At 45.6% G+C, this 23,534-nt stretch overlaps 1 protein-coding gene across 1 annotated transcript in view; it reads right to left on the bottom strand.

Annotated features, from left to right (window-relative positions):
* The window catches only part of LOC115464198 (zinc finger protein 160-like), a 156,756-nt gene that overhangs the window by 120,353 nt on the left and 12,869 nt on the right, over positions 1 to 23,534 (bottom strand). Inside the window, exons 2-4 of the mRNA XM_030194589.1 lie at positions 8,865 to 8,991; positions 8,092 to 8,205; positions 7,828 to 7,941 (exon numbers count right to left, since the gene is read on the bottom strand). Of these exons, the coding sequence (XP_030050449.1) occupies positions 7,828 to 7,941; positions 8,092 to 8,205; positions 8,865 to 8,991 (355 nt within the window). The remainder of the gene's footprint in view (positions 1 to 7,827; positions 7,942 to 8,091; positions 8,206 to 8,864; positions 8,992 to 23,534) is intronic.

Genomic DNA, 23,534 nt, shown 5'->3' with positions numbered 1-23,534 from the left:
ACATCCCATGACTCTATTTTTCTCAGGACTCTCTCATGAGGAACTTTATCAAAAGCTTTCTGAAAATCTAGATACATTACATCAACCGGCTCACCTTTAGCCACATGTTTATTCATGCCTTCAAAGAAATGAAGCAAATTGGTGAGGCAAGACTTCCCTTGGCTGAACCCATGCTGACTTTGTCCTATTAAACCATGTTTGTCTACGTGTTCTATAATTTTATTCTTTATAATGGTTTCCACTATTTTGCCCGGCACCAAAGTCAGGCTTACCGGTCTATAATTTCCTGCACGCCACCAAGGACCAAATCCAAAATGGCTCCCCCTCACGTCAGTTCCTGGACCAGTTGCTCCAAGCAGCAGTCGTTTATTACATCTAGAAATTTTATCTCCATGGCACTCCCTGATGTACCATTTATCCAGTCAATATTGGGGTAACTGAAAACCACCCATTATTATAGCATTGCCCAATTTGCCAGCTTTCCTAATCTTTGTAAACATTTCTGCATCCGTCTGTTCATTCTGCCCCGGTGGACAGTAGTACAGCCCTACAAGAAAATGAAGATACATACCTGTAACAGGTATTCTCTGAGGACAGCAGGCTGATTGTTCTCACTGATGGGGTGACGTCCACGGCAGCCCCGAGACCGGAATCTTCCTAGCAACAAATGTTTGCTAGAGCCTTCGATCGCGCACGGCCATCAGCTTCCCGCCCGTCGCGTGAGAGCCCCGTCAGTTTGATAACAAAGCAAAAAAGGAAGGACAACTCCAAAGGGGAGGCGGGCGGGTATGTGAGAACAATCAGCCTGCTGTCCTCGGAGAATACCTGCTACAGGTATGTATCTTCATTTTATCCGAGGACAAGCAGGCTGCTTGTTCTCACTGATGGGGTATCCCTAGCCCCCAGGCTCACTCAAAACAACAAAGACAGGTCAATAGGACCTCGCAACGGCGAGGACATAACAAAGATTGACCTACAAAGAAAACATCTGAGAGTGCAGTCTGGAACAGAACAAAAATGGGTCTAGGGGGGGTGGAGTTGGATTCTAAACTCTGAACAGATTCTGCAGCACTGACTACCCAAACCGAATGTCGCGTCGGGTATCCTGCTGAAGGCAGTAGTGAGATGTGAATGTGTGGACTGACGACCATGTCGCAGCCTTGCAACCCTCTTCTATAGTGGCTCACTTCAAGTGGACCACTGACGCTGCCATGGCTCTAACACTATGAGCCGTGACATGACCCTCAAGAGTCAGCCCACCTTGGGCGTAAGTGAAGGAAATGCAATCTGCTATCCAATTTGAAATGGTGCGTTTCCCGACAACAACTCCCCTTCTGTTGGGGTCGAAAGAAACAAACATTTGGGCAGACTGTCTGAGGGGCTTGTCTGCTCCACATAAAAGGCCAATGCTCTCTTGCAGTCCAATGTATGCAACTGACGTTCAGCAGGGAGGGTATGAGGACAAGGAAAAAGGTTGGCAAGACAAATGACTTGTTCAGATGGAACTCCGACACCACCTTTGGCAAGAACTTAGGGTGAGTGCGGAGGGCTACTCTGCTATGATGAAATTTAGTGTAAGGAGCATGGGCTACCAAGGCTTGAAGCTCACTTACCCTACGAGCTGAAGTAACAGCCACTAAGAAAATGACCTTCCAGATCAAACACTTCAGATGGCAGGAATCCAGTGGCTCAAAAGGAGGCTTCATCAGCTGGGTGAGACTGACGTTGAGATCCCATGACACTGGTGGAGGCTTGACAGGGAGCTTTGACAAAAGCAAACCTCTCATGAAGCGAACTACTAAAGGCTGTCCAGAGATAGGCTTACCCTCTACACATTGATGATAAGCACTAATTGCACTAAGGTGAACCCTTACAGAGTTGGTCTTGAGACCAGACTCGGATAAGTGTAGAAGATATTCAAGCAGGGTCTGTGTAGGACAAGAGCGAGGCCTTGCTGTCACACCAGACGGCAAACCTCCTCCATTTGAAAGAGTAACTCTTTTTAGTGGAATCTTTCCTGGAAGCAAGACCCAAAGAGGCAAACTCTATGCCCTCAACATCCAGGCCGTGAGAGCCAGAGACTGAAGGTAGGGATGCAGAAGCGCCCCCTCATTCTGAGTAATGAGGGTTGGAAAACACTCCAATCTCCGCAGTTCTTCGGAGGACAACTCCAGAAGAAGAGGGAACCAGATCTGACACGGCCAGAAAGGAGCCATCAGAATCATGGTCCCGTGGTCTTGCTTGAGTTTCAGCAAAGTCTTCCCCACCAGAGGTATGGGAGGATATGCATACAGGAGGCCTCTCCCCCAATGAGACACTAGACTGCCGTGGGCCTGGAGTCTGGAATAGAACTGAGGGACCTTGTGATTGGTCTGAGTGGCAAAAAGATCCACCCAGAGGGTGCCCCATGCTCGGAAGATCTTGTGTACCACGCCCGAGCTGAGCGGCCACTCGTGAGGTTGCATGATCCTGCTCAACCTGTCGGCTAGACTGTTGTTTACGCCTGCCAGATACGTGGCTTGGAGAAGCATACTGTGAGCACGAGCCCATAGCTACATCTGGACAGCTTCCCGACACAGGGGGCGAGATCCAGCGCTCCCCTGCTTGTTGACGTAATACATAGCAACCTGATTGTCTGTCTGAATTTGAACAATTTGATTGGACAGCCGATCTCTGAAAGCCTTTAGAGCGTTCCAGATCGCTCGCAACTCCAGGAGGTTGATCTGAAGACCTGATTCCTGGAGGGACCAAGCTCCTTGAATGTGAAGCCCGTCTACATGGGCTCCCCACCCCAGGACAGATGAATCCGTGGTCAGCACTCTTTGCGGCAGAGGAATTTGGAAGGGACGTCCCAAGGTCAAATTGGATCGAATTGCCCACCATTGAAGGGAATTGCGAAATTCGATAGGTAGCTGGATTGCATCCTGTAGAGCCCCTGTGGCTTGAAACTACTGGGAAGCTAGGGTCAATTGAGCTGATCGCATGTGAAGATGGGCCATGGGAGTCACATGGACTGTGGAGGCCATATGGCCTAGTAGCCTCAACATCTGCCGAGCTGTGACCTGCTGAGACGCTCTGGCCAAGGAAACAAGAGACAGAAGGTTGTCCGCCCTCACCTCTGGAAGATAGGCATGGGCCATCTGTGAATCCAGCAGCGCTCCTATGAATTCTAGTTTCTGAACTGGAAGAAGAAGGGACTTTGAATAATTTATGACAAACCCCAGTAGCTCCAGGAGTTGAATAGTCACCTGCATGGACTGCAGAGCTCTTGCCTCTGAGCTGTTCTTCACCAGCCAATCGTCGCGATAGGGGAACACATGCACTCCCAGTCTGCGTAGCGACGCTGCAACTACCGCCAGGCATTTGGTAAACACCCTGGGCGAAGACGCAAGCCCAAAGGGCAGCACACAGTACTGAAAATGCTGTGTTCCCAGACGGAATCGAAGATACTGCCTGTGAGCTGGTAGTATCGGGATGTGTGTATAAGCATCCTTTAAGTCCAGAGAGCATAGCCAGTCGTTTTTCTGAATCATGGGAAGAAGGGTGCCTAGGGAAAGCATCCTGAACTTTTCTCGGACCAGAAAGTTTTTTCAGGGCCCTTAGGTCTAGGATGGGACGCATCCACCCTGTTTTCTTTTGCACAAAGAAGTACCTGGAATAGAATCCCAGCCCTTCTTGCCCTGGTGGAACGGGCTTGACCGCATTGGCGCTGAGAAGGGCGGAGAGTTCCGCTGCAAGTACCTGCCTGTGCTGGAAGCTGAAGCACTGAGCTCCCGGTGGGCAATTTGGAGGTATGGAGATCAAATTGAGGGAGTATCCTAGCCGGACTATTTGGAGAACCCACCAATCGGAGGTTATGAGAGGCCACCTTTGGTAAAAAAATTTTAACCTCCCCCCGACCGGCAGATCGTCCGGCATGGACACTTTTACAGCGGCTATGCTCAACTGGAGCCAGTCAAAAGCCCGTCCCTTGCTTTTGCTGGGGAGCTGCGGGGGCCTGTCTAGGCGCACGCTGTTGACGAGAACGAGCGCGCTGGGGTTGAGCCTCAGAAAGCTGTCGAGAAAGTGGATTGTACCTACGCTTATTGTAAGCATAGGGAGCATTCCTCCTTCCCCGGAAAAAACATCTACCTGATGAGGTAGATGCTGAAGGCACCCGGTGGGAGAGATTGTCCATAGCGGTTTCCCGCTGGTTGAGCTGTTCAACCACTTGCTCGACTTTCTCGCCAAAAATATTATCCCCCCGGCAAGGGGCATCCGCCAGCCGCTGCTGGACTCTATTGTCCAGGTCAGAGGTACGCAGCCATGAAAGTCTGCGCATCCTTGTACAGCGGCTCTGGATGCAACATCAAAAGAGTCGTAAGCACCCATGGACAGGAATTTACGACACGCCTTCAGCTGCCTGACCACCTCCTGAAAAGGCCTGGCGTGCTCCGGAGGGAGCTTGTCCACCAAGTCCACCAATTGCTTTACATTGTTCCGCATGTGGATGCTCGTGTAGAACTGGTATGACTGAATCTTGGACACGAGTATGGAGGACTGATAGGCCTTCCTCCCAAAAGAGTCCAGAGTTCTAGATTCCCGCCCCCCACCCCCTGGGGCACCGAGGCAAAATCTCTAGAACTTTTGGCTCTCTTGAGAGCAGAATCCACAACCATAGAGTCGTGACGTAACTACGACTTCATCAACTCAGGCTCCCCATGGATTCGATACTGGGACTCAGCTTTTTTGGGGGATGGTGGGATTAGATAGTGGTTTCGTCTAGTTCTTCAGCAATGTCTGCTTAAGGACATTATGCAGAGGAACAATGGACGACTCTCCTTAGGTGGTGAAGGATAGTCCAGGACCTTCAACATCTCAGCCCTGGGCTCATCCTCAGATACCACCGGGAAGGGAATAGCCACAGACATTTCCCACACCAAAGAGGAGAAAGAAAGACTCTCCGGGGGAGAAAGCTTCCTTTCAGGCTAAGGAGTGGGATCAGAAGGAAGATCACAAGACTCCTCAGAAGAGAAATATCTTGGATCCTCCTCTTCTCCCCATGAGGCATCTTCCTCGGTGTTGGACAAGAGTTCACAAACTGCAGTCCGAAACCAGGCCCGTCTCGACTCCGAGGAACCATGTCCTCGATGACGATGTCAAGAAGTCGACTCCCGTGCTGGCGGCGATGAAGCTCCCTCCAGCGATGTCAACGGGGAGTCGACCTGGGTGGCAGCCGAGGCCGCAAGAGGCATCGGCGTTGGTGACCGCACCACAGGCACAGAGCTCGCTGCCGCTTCCATTAACGGTACCGAAGGCGCAAGCACCCCCAGTACCGGAACAGACTGGCGCAGCAGCCCTTCCAGGAGACCTGGAAGAATGGCTCTGAGGCGCTTGTCAAGAGTGTCTGCCGGGAAAGGCTGTGGGGCCAGTGCAGGAGCCAGAGGCAGAACCTGTGCAGAGGAAGGAGGCGGTACCGGACTGTCTGAAGACCGTCGCACCGACACCTCTTGGATGGAGGGTGAGTGGACCTCCCGGCGTCGACGCTTCTAGGGTGCCGAGTCCCTCAACGCCCCGGAGCTCCCAGTACCGTATGTAGATCGATGCCGATGCTTCTTAGCTTTCGCTCGATGCACGGCATCGGTACTCCTCGGTACCGACGAGGAGGACGTGGAATCCACACGCCTCCTCGGGGTTGGGTCCGAAAGTGGTTGGTCCCGATGGGCCTTTGCAGCAGGAGCTTTCGAGACAGGTGGAGACCCACTCGACGGCTCACTGTTCCCAGCGTGCAGTGGTCTCCGGACAGGTATTACCTGCTCTCCCGATGTCGATGCCATCTCCGAACCGATGCCGACGACCTCGGTACCGCTGTCGACGTCGAAGTGCCGGGCAAGGCTCCAAACAGACGTTCCCGCTGAGCCTGTCTCGACGCCTGTGTCCGCTTTTTAAGGCTAAGACACAACTTACACGTGTCTGGGCGATGGTCGGGCCCAAGGCACTGGATACACCATGAATGGGGATCGGTACCTGCGATTGCCCGGCTGCACCGCCCGCACTTCTTGAAGCCGCTGGGAATCCTCGATGTCATGGACGAAAAAATAGCAGCGGCGAAGTCAAAATTCGCAATGGTGCCAAGAAAAAAGGGCACAAAAAGAGAACGCGAACGCACAGCCCAAAAGGGGCTGCGACGGCGGCGAAAGAAAACTTAAGAGGGCCCAACTAAAAAAATAAGGAACCAGGAAGTATTTTATTTTAAATTAACTTTCTACAACAGGAGAACGAAGAAAGAAAATAGGTGCAAACTCGCAAGTAAACAACGAAGTCTTTTCTCGGGCACAGAGAGAGACAGCTATTCTACACAACCGCTCTCTACCGCGGAAAAAAGAAAAACTGACGGGGCTCTTGCGCGACGGGAAGGAAGCTGATGGCCGCGCATGTGCAGTGTGGGCGCCCGCGCGCGATTGAAGGCTCTAGCAAACTTTTGTTGCTAGGAAGATTCCGGTCTCGGGGCTGCCATGGACATCACCCCATCAGTGAGAACAAGCAGCCTGCTTGTCCTCGGAGAATACTCCTTCCCTTCACACATGGAATTTCTATCCACAATGATTCCATGCTGCTATGTGTGTCATGTGAAATGTTTATTTTATTTGACTCAATTCCCTCTTTAACATATAGTGCAAACCCCCCCCCCCCCCCCCCTCCAATTTGATCCTATCATTGCGATACAATTGGTACCTTGTTAACACAGTGTCCCATTGATTGTCCTCTTTCCACCAAGTTTCTGAGATGCCTATTATATCTACCTCATCATTTAGTGCTATATATTCTAACTCTCTCATCTTATTTTTTAGGTTTCTAGCATTTGTATACAAGCACTTCAAATTGTGCTTAGAATAGTTGAAGAGGATAATGTGAATCCTTCATCCTGATCTCTCATTAAGCACCCCTGGCTTACTTTAAGCATTGTTGAAACCTCTACTGGGATTCCCTAAATGTCCTGTTTCAATAGTATCCTTCAACGATACTCCACACCAAACCATGACCTCCTGGGCGACTGTCTGCTTTCCTCCCCATTCTAGTTTAAAAGCTGCTCTATCTCCTTTTTAAAAGTTAATGAAAGCAGCCTGGTTCCATCCTGGTTAAGGTGGAGCCCATCCTTTCAGAACAGTGTCCCCCTTTCCCAGAATGTTGCCCAGTTCTTAATAAATCTAAATCCCTCATCCCTGCACCGTCGTCTCAACCATGCATTCAGACTTCGGAGCTCTGCCTGCCTTTTGGGTCCTGCGCGTGGAACGGGGAGCATTTCTGAAAATGCAACACTGGAGGATCTGGACTTCAGCTTTCTACCTAAGAGCCTAAATTTGGCTTTCACAACCTCCCTCCCACATTTTCCTATGTCACTGGTACCCACAAGTACCAAGACAGCCGGCTCCTCCCCAGCGCTATCTAATATCCTGTCTAGGTGACGTGTGAGGTCCGCCACCTTCGCACCAGGCAGGCAAGTCACCCTGCTATCTATATGCCTAATGATCGAATTACCAGCTACAACAACTGTCCTAACCCTTCCCTCCTAGGAAGAGCTTGGAGACATATCCTCGGTGCGAGAGGATAGTACATCCCCTGGTGGGCAGGTCCTGTCGTTATTCTGACATGACCCATGTTTCGTTGCACGCTGTTTCAAGGAAATACCCCCAATGTCGACAAGATGGGTCGGCCTACTCCATCCAAAGTAGGGAAACAGACAGTGGAAGGAAAAGAGGATAATGGCCTCTTAGCCCACCAACACTAAATTTCCAAATGATCCTGGCTGTTCCTAATAAAGATTTGAGGGAGGAATTTTATACTTACTTGTTTCAAAAGGATAAATCTGTTCAGACATCTCTGATTCAGGATTATCCATGTAGGAGAGATCTTCCTCTTGTTTAATGTTCAATGAGAACGCAGATGTTACAACTGGAACATCTATAAGAAAATATGTTTACAAAGATTTAGTAAGGATCTGATAATATTAAAATAGGAAATGAATTTTTAGTTTTCAAACCTTTGATATCAATGACCCATCTGATATGATCTGAAAATGCAGAGCCCTTAAAATCCAAAACATCTACTTACTTTTGGGGGAGTCATCTGGGTTTTCTTTTCCCTCCCACTCAAAGTGTTGAATTAAATATTTCTCATCTTCCTTTTTAATCTTGAATATAACATCAGGATTAACAATTGCATAACCTGTCAATAAGAAGTAGGAAAATGACATTTACATTGTATATGTAGAATCCCTGGGGAGGTTCCACTGGTTTCCTGTTCTAATGAAGAAGTGCATGAATGTGTACATGGAGGTGAGTGTATATGTGTGTGTCTATGCCTGACAAAGCTTGGAGAGTATAGGCAGCAGTGGCCTGTCACTCGATTAGCCTTGGAAGTTAGCTGATACAGTCATTTCTCTTTAAGGCTCTCCTAGGTGGAGGCACTGCAGGGGCCAATCTTCTGGTTACCATCTTAAGAAATTATACAGTATAGTTGAGTAGACTTCAGCTGACATGTCATGCCCTTACAGAGAGAACATGTAGTTCTCAGCAAGAAGTTCGAGAAGTGAATCTTCTCTCTGGTCTTCTGTGCTAATTGTTTTGCATAGAAAAGGAAGACAAATTTCCACTGGTCTTGTGTGAAGCCTCTAGTTTAAGGTATACATTTTATCTTAAACACAGAGCAGCATCTTTTGCAGAGCCTGCAGCAGTGGTGTCTTTCACTGGCTCCTGTTAGATATGGAACGGCATCAGAAGCCAGGTTCTACATTTCATATGTCCGTGTGACCTGGTACATGCGATTTTTCCACTGCCGATTCCATAATATGCCTGTGTGGTAGATGATAGAAAAGGCATATTTACCTCGTGACCACAGAAAGCCATGAATCTCTTTGATAATCTTCTTGTAAAGCTCCTTCTGCCATTCTCCTAAAATGTTCCATTCCACTTCTAAGAAATAAGCAGCGACATCCTTGAATATGACCGACGCCTGGAACAGCAAACAAGACACCTTAAGTCACAGTTTCATAATGGTGTTTTGTGTAATAGACTTTGTTATATAACTGTTGCCAGTGAGGTCAAATCTACAGTAAATTATAGCATGAAGAGAGCTCTGTTCCATTAACTATCTAGTATTTTGGATAAATTGTCCAGTTCCCAGTGATATATTGGAAATCTCACATTTTGACTAATAGTTGGAACATAAGAATGTAAGAATGGCCATAATGGATCAGACCAATGGTCCATCTAGCCCAGTTTCCTGCTTCCAACAGTGGCCAATCCAGGTCACAAGTTCATGGCAGAAACCCAAATAGCAGCAACATTCCATGCTACCAATCCCAGGGCAAGCGGTGGCTTCTTCCATGGCTCTCTCAATAGCAGACTATGGTGCTCATTTTCAAAGCAGATATATAAGAACTGGACATTTTGTTTAGCATCATCCTATGTGTCACCTGCACTCTGTTTGCCTAGGGAGCTAAGCATGCCAGAAATGGTATTTAAAGGTGACAATATGAAGAAAATGAAAGAAATCCTGGAAAACCTAGAAAATGTGATAGGCCAAATGGACAAGCTAAAAAGCAGCACCTAGCCAAGATGCTATGTACCCCAGAGTAATGAAAGAAATTAAAACTGAAATTGTAGATCTTCTATTAGTATTCTATAACCTATAATTAAAATCATCTACATTACCCAAATGATTGGAAAGTAACCAATATAATTCCAGTTTTTTTAAAAACTGGTTCCTTAGGTGATCTGGGAAACTACAGACCAATGAGTCTGACATCAATGCCAGGAAAAATGGTAGAGACTATTATAAAGAACAAAATTACTAAAAACGTACACAAACATGATGTGGATTTAGCCAAGGGAAATTTTACCTCACCAATCTGCTACATTTTTTAAGGCATGAATAAATATGTGGATAAAGGTATGTCAGTTGATACTGCATATTGTATGAGTTAATTTTCAGAAAGCTTCTGACAAAGTCCCTCATGACAGACTCCTGAAGAAATTAAAAGCTAGGGGATAGGAAGCACTGTCTTGTTATGAATAAGGAACAGATTAAATGAGAGAGAAAAAGAATGTGGGGTTAAATGGGCAATTCTTTCAATGAAAGAAAGTGAAAGGGATCTGTACTAGGACAGGTGCTTTTTAACGTATTTATAAATGATCTGGAAATGAGAACAATGAGTAAATGATCAGATTTGCAGATGATACAAAATAAATTATTACAAGTTGTTAGATCACATGTAGACTGTGAGAAATTGCAGAAGGACCATGGGAGATTGGAAGACAGGGCATCTAAACAGCAGATGAAATTTAATGTGGCCAAGTGCAAAGAAATGCACATTCAGAAGAATAATCCAAATTATAGCTACACGTCGCTAGGTTCTTAATTAGGAATCACTATCCAGGTAAAGGATCTAGGTGTTATCATGGACAATGTACTAATGTTCTGCTCACTGTGCAGCTGTGGTCAAAAAACCAAACAGAATGTTAGGATTAGGAAAGGAATAAAGAATAAAACAAAGAATATCATAATGCCTCTAGGTCTCTCCATGGTGTGACACCACATTGAGTTTTGTGTGTGCAATTCTGGTTGCCACATCTCAAAAAAGGTACAGAGTAGTGACCAAAACGATTAAGGGAATGGAACGACTTTCGTATGAGGAAAAGCTAAAGAGATACGGGCTCTTCAGCTTAGATGATTGAGGGGAGATATGACAGAGGTCTATAAAATCTTGAATGGAGTAGAACAAGTCTTTACAAATCAATTTTTTTCTCTTTCAAAACAGTAGTCTAGGGGACATACCATGAAGTTTACACAGTAGCATATTCAAATCAGATACCGGAAAAACAAAGTTACTCACCTGCAGCAGGTGTTCTCCGAGGACAGTGGAACATGTATTCTCACATTTGGGTGTCATTCAACGGAACCCAGTGAGGATGCTACCTAGAGTTTTATAGCTTTAAAAAGTCTTTGGCAGCATCCCACCGTGCATGCATCAATGCCTTCCTACCCAACACGAGCATGCAGGACTAGCAGTACAATATCAAGCTAAAGGAATACAACTCCTAGGGGAGGAGGGACGGATGTGAGTATACATGTCCTGCTGTCCTTGGAGAACACCTGCTACAGGTGAGTAACTTCACTTTCACCGACGACAGGCAGGACACTGCTTCTCACATTTGGGAATCCTTAGCTACAAAGCTTATTGAAAACAACAAATCAAGGACAATAGGAACTTGCCACAGGCAAGGCCAAAAGGCAGCTAGACACCAATCAACCTTAATTTATATACAGTCTTGTTGTAAAGGTACATCCTGGAATAGAATAAAAATGGGCCTAGAGGGTGGAGTTGGATTCTAGACACCAAACAAATTATGCAGAACTGTCTGACTAAACCGACTGTTGCATCGGGTACTTTGCTCAAGGCAGTAATGAGATGTGAATTTGTGGACTGAAGACCACGTTGCAGTTGGGATCTCTTCAACGGAGGCTGATCTCGGGCTACCGATGCAACCATGGCTCTGACCATGTCAGCCATGATATGGCCCTCCAGAGTAAGTACAGCCTGGGCATAAGTGAAAGAGATGCAGTCTGCCAACCAACTGGATAAAGTATGTTTATCGATGGCTGCCCCCATCCTGTTTGGCTCAAAAGAAACAAACAGTTGGATGGACTGTCTATGGGCCTTAGGCTGCTCCAGACAGAAGTCTAAGGCTTGCTTGCAGGCCAAGGTGTGCAATGGGATTTCTCCAGGATGAGCAAGAGGTTTGGGGGAAAATGGTGGAAGGACAATTGTCTGGTTAAGATGGAGCTCCGACACCACCTCAGGAAGGAACGGAGGATGCACGCAGAGAACTACTCTGTTATGATGAAACTTTGTGTAAGGCGATCAGCTACTAGGGCCTGAAGCTCACTGACTCTGTGAGCTGAAGTGACTGCCACCAAAAGCAAGACCTTCCAGATCAGGTACTTCAGATGACAGGAATAAAGTGGCTCAAAAGAAGCTTTCATCAACTAGGTGAAGACAACGTTGAGGACCCATGACACAGTCAGAGGTCTGATAGGGGACTTTGTCCACAGCAAACCTCTCATGAAATGTACAGAGATGGACTTACCAGCTACACGGTGATGGTAAGTACTAATTACACTGAGGTGAACCTTTACAGAGTTGTTTTATAGAACAGACTCAGAGAGGTGTAGAAGGTATTCAAGCACTTTTGTGCAGGATAACAGAGAGGATCTAGGGCCTTACCCTCATACCAAATGGCAAACCTCATCCATTTGAAAGCATAACACCTCTTGGTGAAGTCTTTCCTGGAAGCCAGCAGGATCTTGGAGACACCCTCAGGCAGATGAAGAGATGCAAATTCTACACTCTCAACATCTAGACCATGCAGGCCAGGGACTGGAGGTTTAGATGCAGAACATAAGAATATTGTCCATCTAGTCCAGTATCCTGTTTCCAACAGTGGCAGAAACCCAAATAGTCAAAAAAAATGGGAAATGAAGATACTCCATAAAAGATATCATCAAAACAATAAAAGGGGAAGTACTTCAACTGGGCAACCAGTTTTTTTGCTTTGAAAAAACCCAAATAGTAGCAAGATTCCATGCTACCAATCCCAGGGCAAGCAGTGGCTTCCCCCATGTCTGTCTCACTAGCAGACTACAGACTTTTCCTCTAGGAACTTGTCCGAACCACTTTTACCATATCCTCTGGCAACGAGTTCCAGAGCTTAACTATTCGTTGAGTGAAAAAATATTTCCTCCTATTTGTTTTAAAAGTATTTCCATGTAACTTCTAGTTTCCCTAGTTTATGTACTTTTTGAAACAGTAAAAAAATTGATTCACTTCTACTCATTCTACACCACTCAGGATTTGTAGACCTCAATCATATATCCCCTCAGCTGTCTCTTTTCCAAGCTGACGAGCCCTATCCTCTTTAGCTTTTCCTCATATGAGAGGAGTTCCATCCCCTTTACCATTTTAGTTGCTCTTCTTTAAACTTTTTCTTATTCCGCTATATCTTTTTTGAGATATGGTGACCAGAACTGAACGCAGTACTCAAGATGAGGTTGCACCATAGAGTGATACAGAGGCATTATAGTATTTTTAGTCTTATTTACCATCCCTTTTCTAATAATTCCTAGCATCCTGTTTGCTTTTTTGGCCGCCGCCACACATTGGGCATAAGATTTCAGCGTATGGTCTACTATGACACCTAGATCTTTTTCTTGGTTAAATAGCATGGGTCCCAATACAGATCCCTACGGTACTCCAATATCCACCCTCCTCCATTGAGAGAAATGGCCATTTAACCCTACCCTCTGTTTTCTGTCCAAAAACCAATTCCTAATCTACAACAGAACATTGCCTCCTATCCCATGATACTAATTTTCACAGGAGACTCTCAAGAGGAACTTCGTCAAAAGAGACCCCTTGTTTAAATTCCAGAAGAAGAAAACTAAATCTGTCTTGGCCACTGAGATGCAATGAGAATCACGGATCCCCAGTCCTGTTTGAGTTTCAGCAATCAAGGAGGAAAGCATCCAACGATAGCCTGCCATGTGACCTGAGTCTGGAGAAGTACTGAGGGACCCTATTGTTGAGATGAGTGGCAAAAAGATCCACCAAGGGGGTGCTTCACTCTTAAAGATCTTGTAGGCAATGCCCAGGTTGCATCACCTGGTTCAGTCTGTTGTCTCTCCCCACCAGGAATGTGATTCAGAGCATCATGCTGTGGCTGGTGACCCACTGCCATATCCCAACTGCTTCCAGACACAAGGGGTTAGGAGCCTGTACCCCACTGCTTGATGACATAGCACACAGACTATTTGGTTCAATCAATCTCTGAAAGCCTTTAGCACATTCCAAATCACCCATAGCTCCAGACTGATGTAGAGCTTGGTTTCCTGAGTGGACTGGTGTCCCTGGGTGTGAAGCCCTTGTACAAAAGATCTGCAGTCCAGGTTGGATGCATCTGTGGTCAGAATCTGCTGGGGCTGTAGAATTTGTAATGGGAATCCCAGCATCAAATTGGACCGAATAGTCCACCAGAGAAGCGACTAAGCCAATTCCGGTGTGACCAACATGATATCTGCAAGGTTCACAGAAGCTTGACGCCACGAAGAAGCAAGCATCCATTTAGCAACTCTCAAATGGAGGTGTGCAATGGGCATGACATGCACTGTGGAGGTCATGTAGCCTAACAACCTCAACATCTGCTGAGCTGTGGTTGACTTCAGTGATGATGTGAATTAAAGCATCTGCCCACCCCTGAGGTCCGTGACTGAACCATATCTAGCAGGGCTCCAATGTACTCCCAATTGCTGTACTAAAAGGAAATAGGATTTTGGGTAGTTGATAATGAATCATAGTAGCTCCAGCTCCCAAATAGTTCACTGCATTGATTTTTGAACACCCTCCTCAGAAATGCTTTTGACCAGCCAATCAGCCAGGTAAACGCATGAATAACCAAGCCTGATAGTGAAGCTGCGACCATGGCTGGACATTTTATGAACACTCTGGAAGCAGATGCGAGGTCAAACATAGGACATGATACTGGTAGTGGTGTTTCCCCACCCAGAATCCGAGATACTTTCTGTGACTGGGAAGTATCTATATATGGGTGTAAGCATCCTTTAAGTTCACAGAACAAAACCAATCACTTGCCTGAATCATGGGACAAAGGATGCCCAGGGAAATCATCCTGAACATTTCTTTGACTGGTTCAGGGCCCTTAGGTTTAGGATGGGCCAAAATCCCTCCATTTTTTCAGGGTACTATGAAATACTTGGAATAGAATCCCCTTCCTCTGGTGGAATAAGTTCAACCACGTAGGCATGTAGAAGGGAGGAGAGTTCCTCTGCAAGTATCTCCTGGTGCTGACAACTGTAAAAGGATACTCTTGGTGGACAATTTGGAGGGGTCTGAAACAGATTAGGGGCGTAACCCCCCCCCCCCCCCCCCCAAAAAAAAAAAAAAGACTATTTTGAGATCCCACCGGTCTAAGGTTATAAGGGGCCATCTGAAATGGAAATATTTAGCCACCCTTCTACTGGTAGGTAGTATGGGATGGTCACTTTTTACTGTGGCTGTGTTCTCCTGGGGCCAAAGTGCGACCCTTTCTTTGACTAGGGTGCTGGCTGGGGACTTCTGCTGCCAAGGTCTGGGTTGGGCCCCCCGGGAAGGTCAGGCCAGAGGAATGTACCTACCTCTTTAATAGCAGTAAGGCCTCCTCTGATTTCCGCCTGTATATCTCCGAAAAGAGGAAATCACAGACAGAGTGGGCTGAGAGAGGGTTTTCATGGTGTCAGTTCTCTTCTTGTGAGGTTCGTGACCTCAGCCACCTTGTCCCCAAAAAGACTGTCACCTTGGCAGGGGACATCGGTCAGCTTTTCCTTACATGCAGCCAGGTGACTCTGTGCATACCAATACCTAATGTGGAAATCCTAGATGCCATATGAAAGCATCATAGGTTGCGGGGCCCAAGGCTTTTGGCACTCCTTCTGTTTGGCTACTAGCTTGCAGAGTTCTGCAGCCTTATTCTTCAGGCAGAGAGTCTGAAACTCTGACAACCTGTGCACCAAGTTCCACAAGCAAATACTCATGTAGAGATGGTAGGCCTTTATGCAGGACACAAGCATAGAGGCTTGGTAAACCTTCCTCTCAAGCAACTCTAAGGTCCAAGCATCTCACCTCAGGGGTGCTGAAGCATGGTTTCTAGAATTCCTAGCTCTCTTAAGAGAGGATTTAACCACTATAGAGTGGTGAGGAAGCTGAGTTTTCTTGAATCCAGGAGCATTCTGTACTCGGTACGTGGTGTCCATCTTCTTAAGATATGGCTGCACAGAGGGAGGGGTCTTCTAATACTTCATCTGTGCCTGCCTTATGATGTTGTGCATGGGCACTGTCACAGCCTCCTTAGGGGAATCCTCATAATCTAGGACGACCAAAACAGCAGCCCTGGACTCGTCTTTGACTTCCAATTGCCAAAGCCATTTCCCTCAAAAATCCAACAAAGGAGAGTTCCTCTGGCGGGGTGTTTCTTCTTTCCTGCAGAAGGGAGGGGTCTGAAGGCAGAGCAAAAGGAGGCCTCCTCCAAGATCCCTCTGAATCTACGTCAAACACCCAGGAACGGACAGAGTCGGACTCAGCACAAAACTCTTCTGGAGAAAGCCAACTCTGTGTCTGTCTTAGGCGACTAGACAGATGTCTAGATTCAGGGCATGAGCGCCAAGGGGCAGGTCCTGACCTGGACATCGAGGCAGCAACTTCCCCTGATGAGCTGGAGAGAACTGCCTCTTCTGAGGCCAACCCCAGCCATCTTGATGCATGGGCAACAAACAATGCATGGGCTTTCAAGATCAACTAGGGTGGAGCCATGGTCATCATCAACACCCTCGGAGCCTTGGCATTGTGCCAGGGCATGATCTGCTCAACTCCTCCTGTAGCGTGGCCCAGAACCATTCCTCGGAGGTAGGCATTGATCAAGGCAGTGTCAATGTCAGTTCAAGGACAGCCTGAGAAGATGCTGGTGCCGAACTGGAAGGCTGGTCCCAGTGACCAGGAAACTGGCACATCGGCACCAACACCATGGAGGGGGAGCATCCCTCACAGCACAGACGTTTCTTGGGTATCAAGGATGTTGATGACCTGGGGCTCCTGGTACTGTGCTTTGAAGGGGCCTGATGTCGTGCTTACCCTCTTCCATTTACTGTGCCCTGTCTATTTGTTATTCAAATGTTGTGAGCCACATTTCCTCCCCTCACCCTCCCCACTGACAGTTTGAACTTCGTGGGTGTGGCTTGGATCTCTTTCAGGGAGAGAAAACTAACAACTTATAGCAGCAGCTTCAGAGAGCATTTTCCATCTCACAGATAGGCTGCAGAGAATACCTTCTCCTGCTTTAGACTTAGCCTGGCCTCAGAATGACATCCTATAGTATATCTCCTATCAAACTGAGCTCTCTTTTTCATCAAGCACTGCCATTTCCTCCCCTCACCCTCCCCACTGACAGTTTGAACTTCGTGGGTGTGGCTTGGATCTCTTTCAGGGAGAGGAAAACTAACAACTTATAGCAGCAGCTTCAGAGAGCATTTTCCATCTCACAGATAGGCTGCAGAGAATACCTTCTCCTGCTTTAGACTTAGCCTGGCCTCAGAATGACATCCTATAGTATATCTCCTATCAAACTGAGCTCTCTTTTTCATCAAGCACTGCCATTTCCTCCCCTCACCCTCCCCACTGACAGTTTGAACTTCGTGGGTGTGGCTTGGATCTCTTTCAGGGAGAGAAAACTAACAACTTATAGCAGCAGCTTCAGAGAGCATTTTCCATCTCACAGATAGGCTGCAGAGAATACCTTCTCCTGCTTTAGACTTAGCCTGGCCTCAGAATGACATCCTATAGTATATCTCCTATCAAACTGAGCTCTCTTTTTCATCAAGCACTGCCATTTCCTCCCCTCACCCTCCCCACTGACAGTTTGAACTTCGTGGGTGTGGCTTGGATCTCTTTCAGGGAGAGAAAACTAACAACTTATAGCAGCAGCTTCAGAGAGCATTTTCCATCTCACAGATAGGCTGCAGAGAATACCTTCTCCTGCTTTAGACTTAGCCTGGCCTCAGAATGACATCCTATAGTATATCTCCTATCACCTTCTCCCACTACTCCAACCAGAGTTACACCTAATCACACTGACCACCCTTCAACATCTTCTGTCCTTCTGTGACTGTTCTCTTGTGCTTGACTGCTTAAATATTTTAAATTTAAATGCTTTACTTTTTGTCTATTAGATTGTAAGCTCTTTGAGCAGGGACTGTCTTTCTTCTGTGTTTGTACAGCGCTGCGTACACTTTGTAGCGCTCTAGAAATGTTAAATAGTAGTAGTAGTAGTAGTATTTAGCCTACCAGAGGTGGGAAAATTGTGGGATGTAAGCACTGTAAAATAAATAAATCCCTCGTGCCGACAAGGACGATGTCAAATCCAGGTGCATCCTTAGTGACGGGTCCAATGCTGACCAGTCCAATGGAGCCCTATCGGTGCTCGATATTGAGGCAGGGGGAGACTTTGATGCTAGTGAACCCCAGTGTCCAATGCAGCTCCTCCAGCCATAGGTACTAATACCGATGTCGATGGATTGGTCTTACAAGTGCCAGAAAGCCTCTTGTGTTGGGCCTCTCTACTCTTCTGAGTCCTTCTCTGCATTTTTAAACAGAGAACACAATTAGAGGCCTTGTGGTTAGGGCCTAGGCAAGACAGACACCAACTATAAAGGTCGGTTTCAGAGATGACGCCACTGCATCTACAGCACCACTCAAAACCACTTGGAATTTTCAGAGACATCAAGGGGAAAACAGCCAATGTGAAATCAAATGGCTCAATTGTGAAAGATTTTTTTTTTTTAATCTCTTCACAAAAAATTTAAAATTCTCTGACCGGTGCTCAGAGCAGGCCCCTCAGGAGCCGCAAAAAATGAAGAAAACTTAAATTTACCACAAAAACAAAAAAATAATTAAGGGGCAAGGGAGAACAGTGAAAAACAGGAATAAAATGAAAAATATGTGCACTGGGTAATGTCTGCACCGGGATCTGTTGGATGATGTCCCCCAAATATGAGAAACAATGTCCTACTTGTCCTTAGAGAAATATTTTTCCACTCAATGCATAGTTAAGTTCTGGATCTCGTTGCTAGAAGCTGTGGTAGCAATTAGCGTAGTTCTGTTTAAAAAAAGGTTTGGACAAACTCCTGGAAGAGAAGTCCCTAAATCATTATTAAGATAGATCAGTGGAAAGCCTCTTCTTATCCCTGGGATAAATAGCATAGAATCTTACTATGATCCGAGATCCTGCCATGTATTTGTGACCTGGATTGGCCACTGTTAGAAACAGGCTACTGAGCTAGATGGACTTTTGGTTCTACCCAGTAAGTCTCATGTTCTTATGTCAAAAATAATATCATTGTGAAAAAAATGCAGGCAGCATGGAGAAAGCTTGTTTGTTTAGAGCCTCTTCTACAAAGCCACGCTAGCAATTCCTGAGCTGTAAATGAAAGGAAGCCCATTCAATTCCTATTGGCTTCCTCTCATTTGCCGCACGGGAATCGCTAGTGTGGCTTTGTAAGAGTGGCCCTTAGTTTGAGGAAAGCAAAAGGTAAAGAAGGTGTATTGACATTGGGGCTACGGAGACCAATTTAGCATTAGCACCCACAAAATTTGGGAGGGTGTTGTTTTCCAATGCCCTACTCATACTGGGGCCCTTTTACTAAGGTGCAGGAGGGCTAACGCATGGGTAGCATACACCAAACCGATACTAACACCGGGCTAGCACATGCGCCCGGTAGTAATTCTGAGTTTGGTGCGCGCCGAATCCCACGGTAGAAAATAATTTTCTATTTTTTACCGCAGGGGTAATCCTGGCAGTAATCAGCAGTTGGCATGCGCTACATGGTTAATGCGTAGGTAGCACATGAGCCCTTACCGCTAGGTCAATGGGTGGTGGTAAGGGCTGAGGCCATAAATAGGCGTGCACTAGTTTTAATTTCAGTGCACGCCCATTTCAAAAAAATCTCTTTTTCTCAGCCACGATAAAAAAATGGCCCAGTGCTCACCCAAAAGATGCACCCATACTATCACAGGCTACTTTTTACCGCAGCTTAGTAAAAGGACCCCACTATGCTTTACTCATACTATGCCTATAGAGGACATGCTATTTTTTAGGTTAGGAAATTCTGCCTCACATGTTCTGAGAGAAATTAATGCATGATGGTGGGTCCCAATTCCGATCAAAATAAGAGTACAGGGAGGACAATGGACACTCCAACACAGGAACTGGTGCTTAAAAGTAGCTTTATTGGGTGCTAGTACAGCAGGACCCGACACGGTCCATGTTTTGGCGTAATAAACCGCCTGCCTCAGGGTCCCAATTCCGAGGGGCCAGGCACAAGGCACCACCCCTTCTATGCTCTTGTGTTTTCATAAATCCCTGGTGGCAAGATCCCCCAAGAGACTATAGATTCTGCAGACAGAATACTGCAATCCACATCCAGCACATTAAGAGGGGCATTTAAAATAAATAAATAATATGTTTTGGAGTTGCCCAATTTTGAAAAGGTTCTGGACACAAATCCGAGGTTTTTGGGAGGAGCGGTTGGGGCTGCGAATCCTGGGGACAGCTGAACAATTGATTTTAGACATTCCGGGGTCCTTTAGAGGGCGGAATCGCTTTGAAACATTAATGCTCCGTAAGATGAGCTTACTGGCCAGGAAATGTATCTTACAGTACTGGACAGTCAAGGATCCTCCGGCATACTGGCACTGGAGAAACCAGTTACATCAGCTGGTGTCTTGGGAGGCGGGAGAATCTAGGTTCTCGCAGAAAAAGAGGGTCACATTTTTGGCTGTCTGGGGCCCTTATTTGCAAAGTCTAAGCCATAGAGGCCGTAGTTTACTTTTAAATACAGGATGAACTCCACGGGCTGTTACTGAATGGTTTTTCAGGTCTGGGGTAAAGGGGGGTTAAGGAAGGGAATGGGAGAGGGCGGGGGGAGGATAGGTACATTTGATGGGGTAATAAATGTTGGCATTAAATTCACAAATGCTGTATGTTGGTTAGCAATTGTTGTATATTTAGATTGAGGTTGGATGGGCGTTATATGCAGAACCTGTATGACAATGTTTGTGTTACTGCAATGTCAATAAAAAAACGTTTAAACATAAAATAAAATAAATAAATAAAATAAGTCTAAGTCCAAAAAAACTGTCCATCTCACAGTCATGATCACACAGGAAAACCATCTAGATTTTCTGTTTGATTATAGCTGCGAGATGGACATTTTTGCACTGAAAACATCCAAAATTAATATCCATTTTCCAAAAGGAAATGTCCAACTTCTGAGTGTAGTGGAACAGGTGGATGTAAATCGCTTGTTTACTCTTTCCAAAAATGCTAGGACTAGGGGTTATGCAATGAAGCTATTAAGTAGTAAATTTAAAACAAACAGGAGAAAAAGCGAAGATACTTACTTGTAACAGGTAATCTCTGGGGGCAGCAGGCCTTATAGTCTCACATATGGAGCTTATGACAAGCTATTAAGAGCTCTGTGGAGTGTGAGACAAAGAATGGGCAGACTGTACTGTCTATGGAGCTCAGTCCGCTCCATGTAATAGGCCAATGCTCACTTGCAGTTCAAGCAAACTGTGCAAAGCGCTCTTGCCAGGATGGGCATGAGGTCGGAGAAAGAATGTTGGAAAGACAATCAACTGGTTCAGATGGAACTCCAACATTACCATAGGCAGGAACTTAGGGTGTATGCGGAGGACTACTCTGTTGTGATGAAATTTTGAATAAGGCCTAAGCTCACTGACTCTATGAGCTGAAGTAACAACCACCAAGAAAATTACCTTCCAGGTCAAGTACTTCAGATGGCAGGAATCCAGTGGCTCAAAAGGAGCTTTCATTAGCTGAGTGAGAACTACGTTGAGGTCCCATGACACAGCTGGAGTCTTGACAGGGGGCTTTGACAAAAGCAAACCTCTACGAAGCGAATATCTAGAGACTGTCCAGAGATGGGCTTACCCTCTATGAAGCGAATATCAAGAGACTGTCCAGAAATGGGCTTACCCTCTACATGTTGGTGATAAGTACTAATCGCACTGAGCTGAACCCTTATGGAATTGGTCTTAAGATGACTCGGAAAGGTATAGAAGGTATTCAAGCAGGGTGTGTGTAGGACATGAAATGAGATCTAGGGCCATACCCTCACACCAGACTGCAAACCTCCTCCATTTAAAAGAATAACACCTATTAGTGGAATCTTTCCTGGAAACCAGCAAGACCCGGGAGACATCCACTGGCAGACCAAAGGAAGCAAATTCTAGACTCTCAACATCCAGGCCGTGAGGGCCAGAGACCAGAGGCTGGGATGAAGAAGAGACCCCTTATTCAGAACAATTGGATCGATGACAACCTAGACCTACTGATTATAAATGAAACATGGATCCACAATCTCAATGACCCAATACTACTAGATCTCTGCCCTCCAGACTATAAAATTTCTCACTGGCCAAGAATTGGAAAAAAGAGGAGGCGGCATTGCAATAATTTACAAGTCACAACTCACTATAACAATTATATCTGATTCCATGACACCACAGCTAGAAATTGCCTCAATTATTATTAAACATCCTTCCTTGTTTGATTATCTAACCATCATATTTTATAGACCACCAGGAAACTGGCAAGAATGCCAGACTTATCTCATGGATTTTATCTCGAATGCCTGTGTGTCTAATTCTAATCTCCTCATTGGGAGACATAAATTTGCATCTTGAAGACCTCAATGCAAAGAACACACAAGATTGCAGGGACTTCTTCAAACTATGGGAATTCAATTGGACTAATACTCAAGCAACACATGTTAAAGGCCACACATTAGACCTATTCAAATACAAATTCTCTTCTGACCATACCTTTACAATAACAGATACAAATTGGTCTGAAGTACCATGGTCAGATCACTTTAAATTAAATACATCTATGCATTGATGGATAAAAAATCTGATCCAGAAGCAGGAGCGACAAACTTTCACCACAAGGGGTCAAATCGATCCGATACTTTTTTGGCAGAAGTTCTATGTGAATGACTGGACTACTCAAACTGATTCCAACCAATACCTTCTAAATTGGGATAACAGATGCAAATACATACTTGAAGCAATAGCACCATTACAAATAAAAACATCATGAAGACATAACTCACTTCCTTGGTTCAACGATGAGCTGAAAAAATTAAAAACTCCAACAAGAAGACTCGAACGTGCATGGAATGAAATGAAAAATGAACAAGCGTTCACTGCGTGGAAACTAATGTTAAGGAAATACAAAATACACCATCAGACAGACTAAAAGGTCATTCTATAAATCCAAAATTGGACCACATTACAAAGATTTACACAAGTTATTCCAATCTGTTCATAACCTACTAGATGTTACACCGGTCACCTCAACTAATTCTGATACTCCATCAGCAAATGATCTAGCCACTTATTTCAATAAAAAAATCATCAAATTAAGATCCACCTTGTCAACTAACTCTTCTAATTACGAAACATTTATTGATTACTTAGACCCAATTATTGACGACTATCCAGCTGACCGAATATGGACAAATTTCAACTCCCTGAGGATACAGTCACCCAAAAGATCAATAGATTTACCAAATCCCATTGTAAACTAGATGCTTGCCCTAGTCATTTAATAAAATCTGCTCCTCAACGTTTTTTAATCGATCTCACCATTTAAACCATATGTTCCAACATGGATCATTTCCTGCTGACAAAGGTAATATATTACTTACTCCCAGGGCTGTGGAGTCGGTACAAAAATCCTTCGACTCCTCAGTTTTTAAGATGTATTTTTTTTGCATGTTGACTGAAAGAGTGCGGCATGCAAGGCTGCATGTTAATGTTTGGGTTTAAAATCTATGTCATTGTGACTTTTTATTTTATTTATTAAAGA

The sequence above is a fragment of the Microcaecilia unicolor genome, chromosome 3 (assembly GCF_901765095.1).
Source record: "Microcaecilia unicolor chromosome 3, aMicUni1.1, whole genome shotgun sequence".
Classification (NCBI taxonomy): Eukaryota; Metazoa; Chordata; class Amphibia; order Gymnophiona; family Siphonopidae; genus Microcaecilia; species Microcaecilia unicolor.
This window is presented reverse-complemented; position numbering and strand designations above follow the sequence as displayed.